This window comes from Cydia splendana, chromosome 8 (assembly GCF_910591565.1).
Source record: "Cydia splendana chromosome 8, ilCydSple1.2, whole genome shotgun sequence".
Lineage (NCBI taxonomy): Eukaryota > Metazoa > Arthropoda > Insecta > Lepidoptera > Tortricidae > Cydia > Cydia splendana.
In genome coordinates this window covers 10027738-10041739 of record NC_085967.1, presented here as the reverse complement: position 1 = coordinate 10041739, position 14002 = coordinate 10027738, and the positions used below count along the sequence as shown (strand labels likewise).

Below are 14002 nucleotides of genomic sequence, written 5' to 3'. Positions count from 1 at the left end.
ATTCAGATTGACTTTCACGGCTTCTGCAAACATTGCCATTCGTCCGGGGAACGGGCTAAGAATGCTGAGATGGGCCAAAAATACAAAGTTGATAGTAAGTTATGTAGGTAGATTAAAGTGCATGTTCAGATATTATTGAGCGACCTGATAAAAATAAGCAAATGTACAGTCAGCAGTCAGCCAAATATCGTAATATAATTTTGTTGCCATAGAAATAAGGATGTGGTCCGATATAGTGGCGAAATATTGAGAGACAAAAGCGGCTAAATTCAGTGGTGGCTCGGACACTTTGAGAGAATGGGAGAGGATCGTGCCGTGAAGAGAGCGCAGGTACTTGGGACAACAAAATGGGAGACGCCCGAGTGGACGTCCTACTAGGTACCGCTGAAACGACGTAGTTGCTCAAGACCTGCTCAACCTCGGCCATGGCGCCTGGCGAGAGCTATCGCAAGACCGAGAGGACTAGACTACCTATGTTTGTATGAAAAGGCGATTTAAGGGCGGTGGTCGTCCATATTCGTCTTAAGGCGAAAATTAATCTAATGAACGTTTTTGCAACTAGGCTTATAAGAACAAATAATCATTTTATCTTGAAACAAGTTTTAAATAAATACGTGTAGATGAAAAAATACAATCTTGCCTTTTATCAAATCACATCATTTTTTGACAAATTTGCGAATTGAGTTATCCAAATAACGGCTACAAATAAGAAATCCCTATCACAGTTTTAAACCATGGCAGGGTTGAATACATAATAATGTCGGTATTTAACTAAACATAAGACGAACTCTTTATTTCATTTACGCGAGCGGAGCTGCGGGCCCGTCTAGTAATTAAATAAATATTTAAGTGGGGCTCCCATACAACAATTTTATTGCCGTTTTTTGCGTAATGGTACGGAACCCTTTGTGCGTCGATTCCTAACCCTACAAGAAACTTGGTCATTCACAGAAACTTTAATGATTGCAGTGCCATCTGCATTTAGATTAATGTGTTTATTCATTTTGCTAAAACATATTTTAGTGGGAATGGGTCATTCTAAGTCAAGAGGTATTAACGGTGTCCATGATACATATCCATACTTTTCTTAAACAATTTAAATAAATTATGGTAATTTACCTTAAAAGATTGCATTTCCTTTATAGACAATCAATTTCAATTCATTAATTAATTCAGTTTTGTCGCAATTGCACCTCAAACATGCAAAATGTCTCTCCCCTGGCCTATCCCTTTCCAGGTTTTACAATAAATCAGTAAACATGCAAAATGTCTCTCCCCTGGCCTATCCCTTTCCAGGTTTTACAATAAATCAGTAATTCTATCCTGATGTAATTCCCATAAATCCGTTAATTTTGGTATACTTAATAAATTAAAACAAATATTGATTGTAATAAAATATATAAATTAATAAAATCCTTTTTAAATTTTTCTTTTACATAAAAATTATTTATGTCAAAGTTTGTCCCCCAAATTCTATGTCTCCTACCCTGGCCATTATGTAAATGTAAAAATATTGTGTTTATGATTTTAATCCCAATAGCAATGCATTTGATTCAACACTAACAACCAACCCTGCGACAGTCATCTTTTGGTCCGATTGTCAGTCATTTTGATCATTGACATCTTTACTTGACAATGTTGTTTTATGAAAGTGGTATCTCCCCTGGTCAGTTTTATTTCAAAATTATTTATATAAATAGTTAATTTTATTTGTATATTTACTATAGTTTATGCATAGATTATATAAATACTTTATTTTAATTATTTACAATAAATACTGTCACAGTTATATCTGATTTCACATGAATAGAATTGAATTATCATTTATTCACAAGAACATAAAAAAAAATCACTCCCCTGGCGTCTTTCCCCTGGCGAATAATTTTACAAAATAAACAGTGGAGGTATGGATTCTAGTTTAAATGAATCATTACACTTTAATTTGCTCGAATTTGTAAGACGGCTGGTGAAAATTTCGATTTTGTTTATGTTTTTGAAGAGATCAGGGGAGAGACCCTTCTCTCTTTATTACACAGAAAAAGTACGGTCTCTCCCCTGGTGTCTTCTAAAATGCTAAAAATTAAAAAATTACTGACCAGCTTACAAACATACATAAAAGAGTTGTTTCATTAATATTTATGTTGTGCCACTTTTTCATATAAGCAATTACCTCTTAACTTAGAATGACCCGAATATTAATAATCATTATGATTTTTTAAACAGGAACAGACAGACGCACGAGTGATCCTATAAGGGTTCCGTTTTTTCCTTTACGGAACTCTAAAAATAACTACGCATTGTTGTGAGAATCTCAAAATAGGTATTATTTTTTCATTCATCATTTCGATCATGTTTCCATTTTTTTTAACCTTTTCTCATTTATCCCCTCGACCGTCTTGGGGTCACCGACTCACATACGTGTAGGTAATATGATGGACTGCGTTTATGAAATATGGTCAGGGGTGGCCCGTGTGTCATCACAGGCGGCAAACATAGGTTGAAAATCTTTGATAGTCTTCAGACTGCGGTAATTGGAAATATCGTAACATAAGACACCGCAATTGACCAGATTGGGAAAACTTTGTACCGTCAGCACCAAATAGTGACGGCCAAAGTGGTCTAAATATATTGTTACACATCCTTATTTAAACGGTAACAAAGGTGTGTTACGATATATTTGGCCACTTAGGTCGTCACTGTCTATTTAATGCTGACTGTACGCCATACTAAAGAAACCTCAATTACGCGGTTGCGCTGAGAATACCACGCGGTTCTTGATACTATAGAATAGATAGAGACTTTTGCTCCCCGCAAAACGTCCATCGTAACAATTGGACAGGCCCTAACCTAGTGTGCCACCACTTCAGTTGTTGGATTTTATAATTTGTCAACTCCCGCCCGACTCGAGCCCGAGAAATAGTGTAACTTTAACTGAACGCAATGCATACTATTGCCCTCACGCTTAGTTGCATCTTACCCACATCTCGTCTCTCCCTATCCCACTCTGAAGAACGCGAAGTGTCCAGTAGCCAAGGGGACTCTGGGCTCCTTTGGGATGCAAGCGTATAAGCGCTATGATAAGCAGGATGTTGCACAACGATGAGTTTCGCAATATTAAGGAGTTCTTCGATGGTTAGTACGAGTATACAGAATTCACCGTACAGAGACGGAGCCAAACTCACCCAAAGCATGCTGAAGTTTCTATGCTGTGTTATCTCATTAAGTATATGCTACGTAGTTTAAGTTCAAATTTAGAAAATTATTTTTGATTTATGCGCAGTATTATGCGTTTGTCATTTTGTGATATAGGGGTGGATTTCAAAATCCTGCGAAAACTTATGGTTCGGTCTTTATAAAAAAAACTAGTAGGTTGTGCGAGTTGCAACTTTTTTTATATGTTTTTAAGAACTCTTATCTTCATGTTCCTTCAATTACCATCTCCAATAACTTAATAGTTTTTTTTATATAAAATGTTTTATGCGTCTAAAATCATCACCGTCTACCGGAAAAATCTGAACCTTTTTGTTTGCAGTGAAAATTATAGCATACCTATCGTACGATTGCGATTTTTCTTTTACTTATATCTTTTCCATGTTGTTGTTTAACACATGAAAAAATATGCAATAATTCCTTCACCGAGAAAGTACATTTAAAAATATTTAAAATTTTGTCACGAATATTCGTCAACACCGTCATGGTAATGTCAATGTGAGCTTATCTCCGTGTATGAACAACGAAATACCGCTAAAGGTCCTTGCCCTATTTTTCACTTTAATATAGAATGCCAAAAATGATTTCACTATAAAGTCACATCATTGAATCGTGAGAAATATTACGAACAAATTTGTAAAACGTAGTTTGTCACAACAGAGCATCATCACCGTTATGCTTTGGTTTAAAAAAGTTACAAATGATATATTAGAAATAATTACTGAAATGAATGGCAAACTACATGAAGTTCATTGTGTAGCATAGACATTAACTACTATTATTCGTATTCTAGAAATAAAAACAAGAATCTCTCAAATCGTCAACACCATACCCATCATCACCGGGAAAAAATGACGACCGGTGATGATTTCATGTGTATGGTGATGACGGTTCTCAGAAACTTTTCTAGTTATTTTGCTATAATTCATTATGAAATTATGCTGTATGTTTGAAAAACGTTCTCTATGTCTTCTAACGCTATATAATGTCTACCTTATAAATGTACAATAAATGTAGAAGAAGATATAACTATTTCTTTCACACTAGAGGATGGTTAGTTTTTAAATAACATTTTGACTGAAGTAGACAAAATGTAGGTCACTTAGAACATACAAATGTTATTTTTTATAATCTAATAATGTAAATCGTGCAACTTAGAGTCTGTAATTGCATGTTAGTCGTGTTAAAACAAAGTATTTAAACAAGCAACATATATTAAGTTTTAAGCGACCACAGGCTACGGTACTGGCTCTCTATCGTGATGGCCTTATGTTTTTTGATAATATTATATTAATTGATGTATATAATTACAGCAATTAATAATTATACCATTGGGTAGTCACCGGACCCAATACCTAACATTTTTTAACTTATGACATGCATTACAAGTAGGGGTCTTGCAACTTATAAAACACTGATTATATATTAATGTTTAGCTATAAAACAACATATATATGGATTTAAATAATTATAGCTATTTTTAAAGTTAATTTACAAAACAACAAAAATACAAACTTATGCAATGAATCTAATTATCAAAAAAAAAAAGTAATATATCATAAAAAATATGCTCATTGGTAAGCCATCAATTTTATAATATGATATAAATACCAAGTTATGCAGTAGATAAAAGAAGATGCGGGTTTAAACTGATAATAAGAGTACAATATTGTTAATATGATTTAACATTGATTTAAAAACCCAAAAAAAATAATGAATACATAAATTGCCTATTTCGGAATATAACTTATTTAAAATTATACAATAAAAATACTTGTTATATATTTATTTATATGATTAAAATATATTTTTTATAATTTTCTACAAGTAATTTATGTAGTTAGTCTTATGTTCAAAAACATGTTATTTGTAATGTTTATTAAAGTTCTAAAGCCTTACAATTAAAAAAAGTTTTTGTTTTTTTAATACGTTTTTAATACATATATAAATTAGTTCCCAAATCGTCATTACCGTACATGCAGTGTCATTACCGTCTATAAAAGAGTCATTACCATACCATGGTTGTCATCACCATCTTGCGTTTTTATTTTCCGAAAGCGATAACTCCAAATATAAGCCACAAATGATTGTATAAATACCATAAATATCCTCAATATACAGCCCCCTATTACTTTACCCAGCTAGAATCGTGTTAAATTAAACATTAAAAAAATATATTTTTTTGTATGGTGAAATTTTTTGTGATGAAATCCACCCATAGGTATACTTAGATAGGTTGAGAAATTAAAAGGCAATGGAAATTCTCTAGCTTGATATTTTCTTTGGAAAAATAAAAAATACTACAAGGTTTACTACACCTGTTGTTATAGTATGAAAATATTGCATAAAATGAACAAAAATAGTTTTTCAAAGGAATCACAAAGGCGGTGTTATAGGCTACTTTGCAATTTTTTAAGTGCAGTAAAGCAGCCATCAACAAATCCGCTACTTCCGTCGCCGGCACATATGTAGGTACCTTACGTCCGTTAACTAGGACGTCATAGGTTTCACGGTAATGCGATGACCACGATTTAGGAAGGAGCAAGTTAATTCTGTCCTTTTTATAATAGGGTGGATTTACTTTATTGTGGTGTTATTCTGTGCCGTTGTGCAAGTGACAATAGTTTTGTCTACTTATAATACAATACAATACAAATACTCTTCATTGCACACCTCAACAAAAGAAAACAGAAACACAAGCAGAGCTTAATATTAGCTTTATGCTTAAGGCTGGTAACAGTGCTCGAGCGATGGTCAGCGCGTATCACACGCACTGACCGCACGCGCAGACCGTCGGTCGTAATCAAACGTTCAGTTTTTGACCGACGGTCGGCGCGTACCGTACGTTGCACGCGCTGGTTCTATGATCGGTCCGTCGCTTCGATCAGCGTCGCACTGAACGCATGTACATACAACAACCACGCGCGTCGGTTGACCGACGTACGTCAACCGAAGGCTAAGTACAGTCAAGTCTAAAAATATGGGTGCTTACAACTTACTCAAAAATATGTCCCATAGTTCTTAATTCGCTGACATAAGAGCTATGCGACATATTTTTGAGTATGATGAGTACACCCATATTTTTACACTTGACTATACCTACCTACTTCCCCTTAAAATGGACAACGATATGAACGAAAAGTAGCAACCAAATGAACCAAACCGATCCGATCTGGGTGTCCGGCAGCTGTTCATTGGTGGAGGTCGAGATCAGAGTTACCGGCCAGCAAAACTTATCAGTCGAGAAAAAGGAATGAGAAAATTACCGAAGTTGTCTCATTTATGTAGGGCAGGCCCTATGTTTTATCATTAGAATAAAATGCGACGACAATAAGTAACATTAGACGTCACCTGGCACTTGTATCCCTCAATAGGAACGCCTGGCGATGTTAATTTCAAATTATATACATAAGTAACATAAGTTACCCTTAATACCTATTACACCCAAACCCAAGACTACCAGATCCAGTAACAAGGGTAGCATAGCAAAATAATTGTTTAGTTTCATTGCTCTCAATATCGTTGTTTCCAAGCCTCCGTCTGGATCTGTAAATTTATACTGCTCGTATGTTGAATGTTGAATATATTCAAATCTATCCATCATTGTACCACGTTTTTTCGAAAACCTATCAACTTTTATCTGTCGATCTAAAAAGGTAAAAAAGTGTCCGAAAAAAAATTACATTTGTGACGCATTTTCACATAAAGACTTACCTATATATATATACATTTTGTATTTTTTGTATATATGAACTGTAACAAAACTGACACCCAATTTAAAACTCTCCGAGCGGTTTTGAGTCCTCTGCTTTAAGACCCGACTGTGTTTTTCAGACTAATTAACCTAAGTCGAACTTTCCAACTTGTTAGAGACCCGAGTCTTTTGTAGAAACTTGAGTCTTTTTCAGGAAACTCTAATTTGTTAAAAAAAATCTAAATGCATTATCATCATGGAAAATGCATGGGTTAGGTACATCATACAATGACGCTTTTTTTCTTTACTGCTCCCAATAATTAAATAATACACAATATTGTTAACGGTGTCTCTGTTCGGAGGCTGGAGTCGTTTGAGTTGCGATTTAAAAAAAGACTCAACAAATGACTATAATACTTAAAAGATTTCGGATGTATTTTTAGCGGAAGTTTTCGGTAAAACTGGGTCGATTTCTTCAAATTTAGACCCAAAAGACTCGAGTTCCAACACTAGTACCAAGTTTCTGTAAGTCCAACTTACGTAGAAGGCCGGCAGAATTTTGTTGAATCATGTATTGTACCTACGTACTTATGTGTACTTAGGCAATGCGGCTCGGTGGTGTGGAGTGGTCGATTTTTATTATCTTGAGAGTGGGTGCGGTCGGGAGTGGCAGGCCAAACATCGACTGGACGAGATCAATAGCATAGGTATGTTGTCGACACTGTATACATACACACGTCTAGTATGCCATGTCCAGTTCGTAGAAAAACAATTTTTTAAGTTACGTAGTAATCTACACGATTTTCAACATTAAATCCTATTAGCAGTGAATTGGACTCGAATACACTCTTTATGCTATAACGTCGTAGCTTATATAGTGCGCCTGAAGGATATCTGTTTTAATGCTATTAGTTAGCCATATAGTATGCTGTATAAACCCTCTGTGTTTTAACAGCTTTTGGAACAAGTTGCTGAACATATATATATTTAGCTTAGCCAACAAGTGGTTCTTATGTCCGAAACTACAAACATTTTAATCTTACTCTTTACAAAATCTAGAAACATGAAAAACTGATGACTCTGCTTTGGTCATGCGTATAGGACTAGGATCTTCCTGTTAAATTTTTCGTAAACTACAACTACACTGCACTTTGCTCTTGAGCGAGTGTATAATTTCAACAGTTATTCGGTTCTATTAATAGCTCAATAAATAATTATGTAACATAAGCCGAGGTTACAAATACTCGACTCGATACGTTAATCGCATAGATACTCAAGTAGGCACCTTTTTTGATTAGGTCTTGTTTTAACAATAGTCCGAATACTCAATTATTAATTATGCATTTGTGTAAAACATGAACAATTAAAGTGCTCAATCGGCAATAATGAAACTAGTTCTATGTTTCACTTCTAATAGCTGATTTGACCGGTTCCTTGGGAAGGCTTGACGATTGTCGTCGCGCGTCCTTTCCCCGGTTTAATTTTGTCAGCGCGACCAATTAAATGCTTTGGATCTAACGCCATATTCAACGCGTAAACGAGATAACCTTTGCAACATTTCCCGAGATTAATTTATCAATAATGCTGAAGAACCGGTCACTCGTGCGTCGCAAGCTTATTGTGGTTCCTTAACCACTAAATTAGGATTTGATTCGAAAAGGGATGGCGTGGCTGTTGGCTCTTACGTCATTAATAATGTGCCTTTAATACAAATTTGACGCTTTGCATCGTAAACTTCAATAGGCCGACGGAACTACTTACTACACATGTAGAAAGTTTGTGTTTTCGGCCTATTTGACTTGTGAATAATGCGCCATTGGCATAAATATCCAATTAGAAATGGTCCGTTTAAATTTTAACTACTGACTAATTATTTATAACTTCTGCCTTAGATCAACATATTTGTAAGCGTCATATCCCCGTAGCAAAAATAGATAGAACTCTAAATCACCTCTCGAACATCTTGACTCGATAGCAACTCATTTAGTATGCATACCTACGTTAGGCACAGCCTAGTTTATACATACACCCAAACATGCGTTTTAAACATTTTATGTTTGCACTGTTGTACCTGAATTAGGTGGTACTGGTGGTAGTACACCAGTCAAATCTTACAATAAAAAAACATTGCGTGATGTAGTTCTATATTTTTTTGTATGTTGTTTGGAGTCCTTGGAGGAATGTGAAACTATGTTTTGCTAGCAAAAAAAAGTTGTGCTCGCTGCGTAATTTGTAAAAAACTGCAAAAATTTCGGAGATTTTTCAGTTTTTGCACTTTTATTATAAAACTATGGGTTTTTGGTCAAAACTTGCTATGTAATGTTAAAAGAACATTAAATTTAGAACAATTTAAGCCCATGTACAGCGCCTCACGTTAAATAGTTCATGAGATATGGAACTTTATAAAAAGGGTATTTTTTTCCTTAGAATGAAATTTTTAGTTTATCCTATATTTCAGGACAAATATCGGCACAACCGCTCATGCTATGAGATATATTGCGATGAATAAAGTTGTAGCAAATTTAATTACCTTTCATTTAAGCGCAAGAACGGGTCAGTAAGTTCTACAGTTCTCTAGTTATCGTAAAAAAATGAAATTGCTATAATGAGGAAGGCAACTAATGTATTGTTTAAGGCATTGTCAAAATCCGTACAAAAGGCAGTACCATCGTGGAGAGTGATATCTACGATTAGCCTTCCTCAATAAAGCAATTTTTTTTTTACGATAACTAGAGAACTGTAGAACTTACTGACCCTTTTTTGCGCTTAAATGAAAGGTAATTAAATTTGCTACAACTTTATTCATCGCATTATATCTCATAGCATGAGCGGTTGTGCCGATATTTGTCCTGAAATATAGGAAAAACTAAAAATTTTATTCTAAGGAAAAAAATACCCTTTTTTTAAAGTTCCATATCTCATGAACTATTTAACATGAGGCGCTGTACATGGGCTTAAATTGTTCCAAATTTAATGTTCTTTTAACATTACATAGCAAGTTATGACCAAAAACCCATAGTTTTATAATAAAAGTGCAAAAACTGAAAAAACTCCGAAATTTTTGCAGTTTTTTGCAAATTACGCAGGGAGCACAACTTTTTTTTGATTGCAAAACATAGTTTCACATTCCTCCAAGGACTCCAAACAACATACAAAAAATATAGAATTACATCACGCATTGTTTTTTTAGGACATTTTTTTGTAAGATTTGACTGATGTATAGGTAGAAGAAGTGAAATTGATAGAGGACATTATTTCATGGTTCTGGTCACTCTGGTCTGGTAAACAGTCAGATAAACGATTCATTTATCAGAAATTGAACTAAACATTTCATAGAAAGAATATAGTTGAAAACATTGACAAGTGTAATAATGATGTTATAATCGCTTAAACACTATTTTTAGCGAGATATCATAACTATTTGAACAGTAAAATGACAGTGCGAGATTGCTCTAGCTTTTTATTGTTTTATCAGTTATGTTTGGGATGCACGTCATGTAATTTATTATGAGCACGTTACCTTTTTATTTAATTCTAAAAATAACTTGCCGGCGTTATCGCTGACGCTATCTCAAGGAGAGATCGTGCCGTCGCAAAGCAGCGCTGCTCTGCGCCGCGAGCGACCGCACCGCGCGCCTCCTGGCCGATTATTTTCATTACTTACTTAGCACATTCACATGAACTCTCAGGCTAACAAATATAACTTGACCTCGAGACCCGTTACAAGTGTATGTGCTAGAATAACGCTGGTATACTGGATAAATTGGGCGTTCGCCTTGCAGGCGCTGGATATGCCGTAGGAATAACAGTCCTGCACCCAGATTAGCACTGCTTATTGCCCAGCTAGGTACGGTCGGCTTTAAGTCACTGGATTAACACTTAGTCATTTTTTGAATATACATTATAACTGTAGTGCATTTGTTACAAAGTACAGCGTTTGTGTAGTCTGCGCGCGAAATCTTGCACTTGCATAGACGACACATGAAACGTTTCAACTGTGTAGGTTTTTTTTTTAAATGTAGTCTTCACGATTTGGTTGCCATGACGCTGATGTACGTCTAGCTTGAGCATTGAACTCAATATCCATATTAACTTCAATTTAATTAGCCATTATCATGACTCGTCGTCATCTCCGTGGGCAGCGGCCGGCAGACGGTGGCGTGTTGTCAAAACAGCGGCACGTCAATTGGTCTAATCGGTGTCCGGCTGCGAGCCAATTACTTACTTGACAGTATGGAAGCAATTCCTACATTTAAGGGCGGAAAGCGCTCTGCAGGAATACTTCCCTTTATTGAGTTACAGAAATAGACGCACTTATTGCCGCCATCGCACGCTGGGCCACACTCTCTTTAACCATGCATTTGACCTTTAAATTTTTAGACACGAATATATGTAGTCTATGAGTTGACTAGTTGACTAGTGGACACCTGGATAGTATGTATATTCTATGTATGGCCAGTTGAGTATGTTCATAAAAGAGGACATAGCAAGAAATTGTGAAATTTATGCTGTTAGGCAATCAGAGTGTTTCTAAAATGATTTATTAACTCACGGTTGACTCAACACTGTATGTACGTATGTTAATGTAGACAATGAGCAGCATTCTGTTTTGGTGGCAGTTGCGGCTAGTGTGGTGAAGGCGTCGGCATGTGGCGCGGCGCTGTGCTGGCGCTGGCGGCGCTGAGCCTGCTGGCGGCGCCGGCGCTGGCGCTGCACAAGAAGTACAACATCACCATCGGGTACCTGCCGTCTATCAAGGGTGAGCTCCGCGACCGGCAGGGGCTCGCCATCTCTGGGGCGCTGTCTATGGCGCTTGAAGAGGTTTGTGCTACATAACTATGTTTTTATGACATTATTCATAAACTTCGGTCAAATCTAACAAGAGCTTTCCATTACAGAAAGGTCCACATTTTTCCCTTACCGTTTATATGTTTCTAGGAAAGAGTAAATGTGTTATAAAATGGGGACTACGTTTACTGTAAGGAGAAGCTGCCGTCCATCAGCATCACAACCGTCTTAAAATTAAAAAATATATTCTAGCCTGGCCCCACCACACTCAGTTTAAGCTATTGAAATTTAAACCAAATTATTTGGAAAATAGAGTTTATTTTCCTTTGGTTCACGTTTTAAAAAAAAAAAAGAATTTTCAGTGTAATCTCAACCTATCCAGGCTTTTTATTCATAACTTGCTGAAATGGAATATATCTAAATAAGTAATGTAAACCTTGGCCCCATATCCTCGGTTTGCAAGAATTCTTCAAGGTTCATCACCCGATATGGAAACTTTTCAAGAAGCAAAAAGCAGGTGTTTATAAAGATGACATAAAGAAACAACATTAAGGTGATAAACGATACATTATTGGCCGGTATTGTAAACATAATCTGGTTCACTGATATCTGTCGGTTTTAAAAACATTTTAGACTGAGACACGTGTTAGCAATCATTATAAATATGCCTATGTAAGAATTGTAAGAATATATCTATGGCATAAGCCGAATCATCACCGCGAAATAAACCCTATAGATTGTTGTAAAAATTAAGCGGTTTAAGTTGACAAAACCGCATTGCACATCGTACTTACTCTACAAAGACGTTCTTGTTGATTTAACACGAATTCATATCTAAACTTCCGTATCTAAAAATAGCTTTAGCAAATATAACACGGAGTCAAACATTCCTCACACGGGCGACGTAGCTCGAAATATTGTGGGTCACAGAAATAAATCTTTCAGCTAATGGTATCGACGTACGTAAATAAAGCAGGCTCTGTATGTTTGTTTTTCTAGGTCGGTTTCAGAGCATACGGTTGTGATAGTTGATTTATTGGTGATCCCGAACTTGACCTAATCATTAGCAGTAAATTCCATCAACCAAAGGACAACTTAATTATCTATTTAGCATTTGTAAGTAACTACGTTAGACATGTAATACACTCGGGTGCAAAGAAATCGGACCACCCCAGCATTTTAACATTTTTTCAATTTCTGTAAAAACTGTAAGGGCTACTGTGACATATTATATACCTAATGAAAGGTTGGCTTTTCCTCTATAAATTGATGTGCCTTTGATAGGTTTGCTGCCAATATTTTCAGGCTTTCAGGGCTAAGAACTTTGTCACCCTAAAAATGCGTACTGGGAACACTGCGATTCTAAGGAAATCAAGGAAAACTTAAAACAATTTTCAGCATTTTAATACCGTGTGTTGCCTCCTCTAGCCCTACGACATGCAGTCATACGGTTTTTCATTGATCTTATTAATTTTTTTACAGTGTCTTGAGGGATGCCCGCCCATTCTTCTTCGATCGCAGTCTTTAGCTCCAGTAAGGTTTCAGGGGCGGGATTTCTGGCCCGGATTCTTCTTTTCAGCTCGTCCCAAATGTGCTCGATCGGGTTTAGGTCAGGACTGCGGGCTGGGCACTCCATGACTCTGATGCCGACCTCCTCCAGGTACTCCTTAGTGATCCGGGCTGTATGCGGCCGAGCGTTATCTTGCATGAGGATGAACTCATCGCCGATATAACCCCCAAATGGGACCACATGATCAGCCAGGATTTCCTCCACGTACCGACGTGCAGTCAAACCGCCTGAATTCGGTCTGGTACCTGGCCCTGCGATGAACACAATGTCCGTCTTCACTTCCAAAGAAATACCAGCCCAGACCATGATTGACCCCCCACCATAAGCAACACGTTCCTCGATGCAGCATTGAGAGAACCGCTCCCCAGGTCTTCGGTAGACTCGTGCCCGTCCGTCATTGCCAAACAAAGTTATCCTGCACTCGTCGGAAAAAAATACGGGACTCCATTGCTGAAGGGTTCATTCTTCATGTTCGCGAGCGAAGACGCGTCGCTGTCCACGATGTGTTGGGGTGAGTTTTGGGACATTTGCAGCTCTGTGAGCTGTCAATTCCTTCTCCTTCAGTCGTCTTCTAACTGTCCATCGGCTGATAGACACATTCCTGGTCTCTAGGAGCTTCTGCTGAAGCTGAACGGCATTCAGTCGACGATTTCGTAGCGAGGTAATAACGATGAAACGGTCATCTCTCTCAGAAGTGATACGAGTTCTGCCAGTTCCGGGTCTTCTGGAGAGCGTCTCAT

The 14002-nt window shown here is 36.8% G+C and overlaps 1 protein-coding gene across 7 annotated transcripts in view; it reads left to right on the top strand.

Annotated features, from left to right (window-relative positions):
• Window positions 1-14002, top strand: part of LOC134792821 (receptor-type guanylate cyclase Gyc76C-like) — a 38212-nt gene that overhangs the window by 1912 nt on the left and 22298 nt on the right. For all 7 annotated transcript variants that reach the window (XM_063764210.1, XM_063764204.1, XM_063764207.1 and 4 more), the window contains exon 3: window positions 11524-11725. In XM_063764210.1, coding sequence (XP_063620280.1) covers window positions 11552-11725 — 174 coding nt within the window. In that variant the 5' untranslated portion in view covers window positions 11524-11551. The remainder of the gene's footprint in view (window positions 1-11523; window positions 11726-14002) is intronic.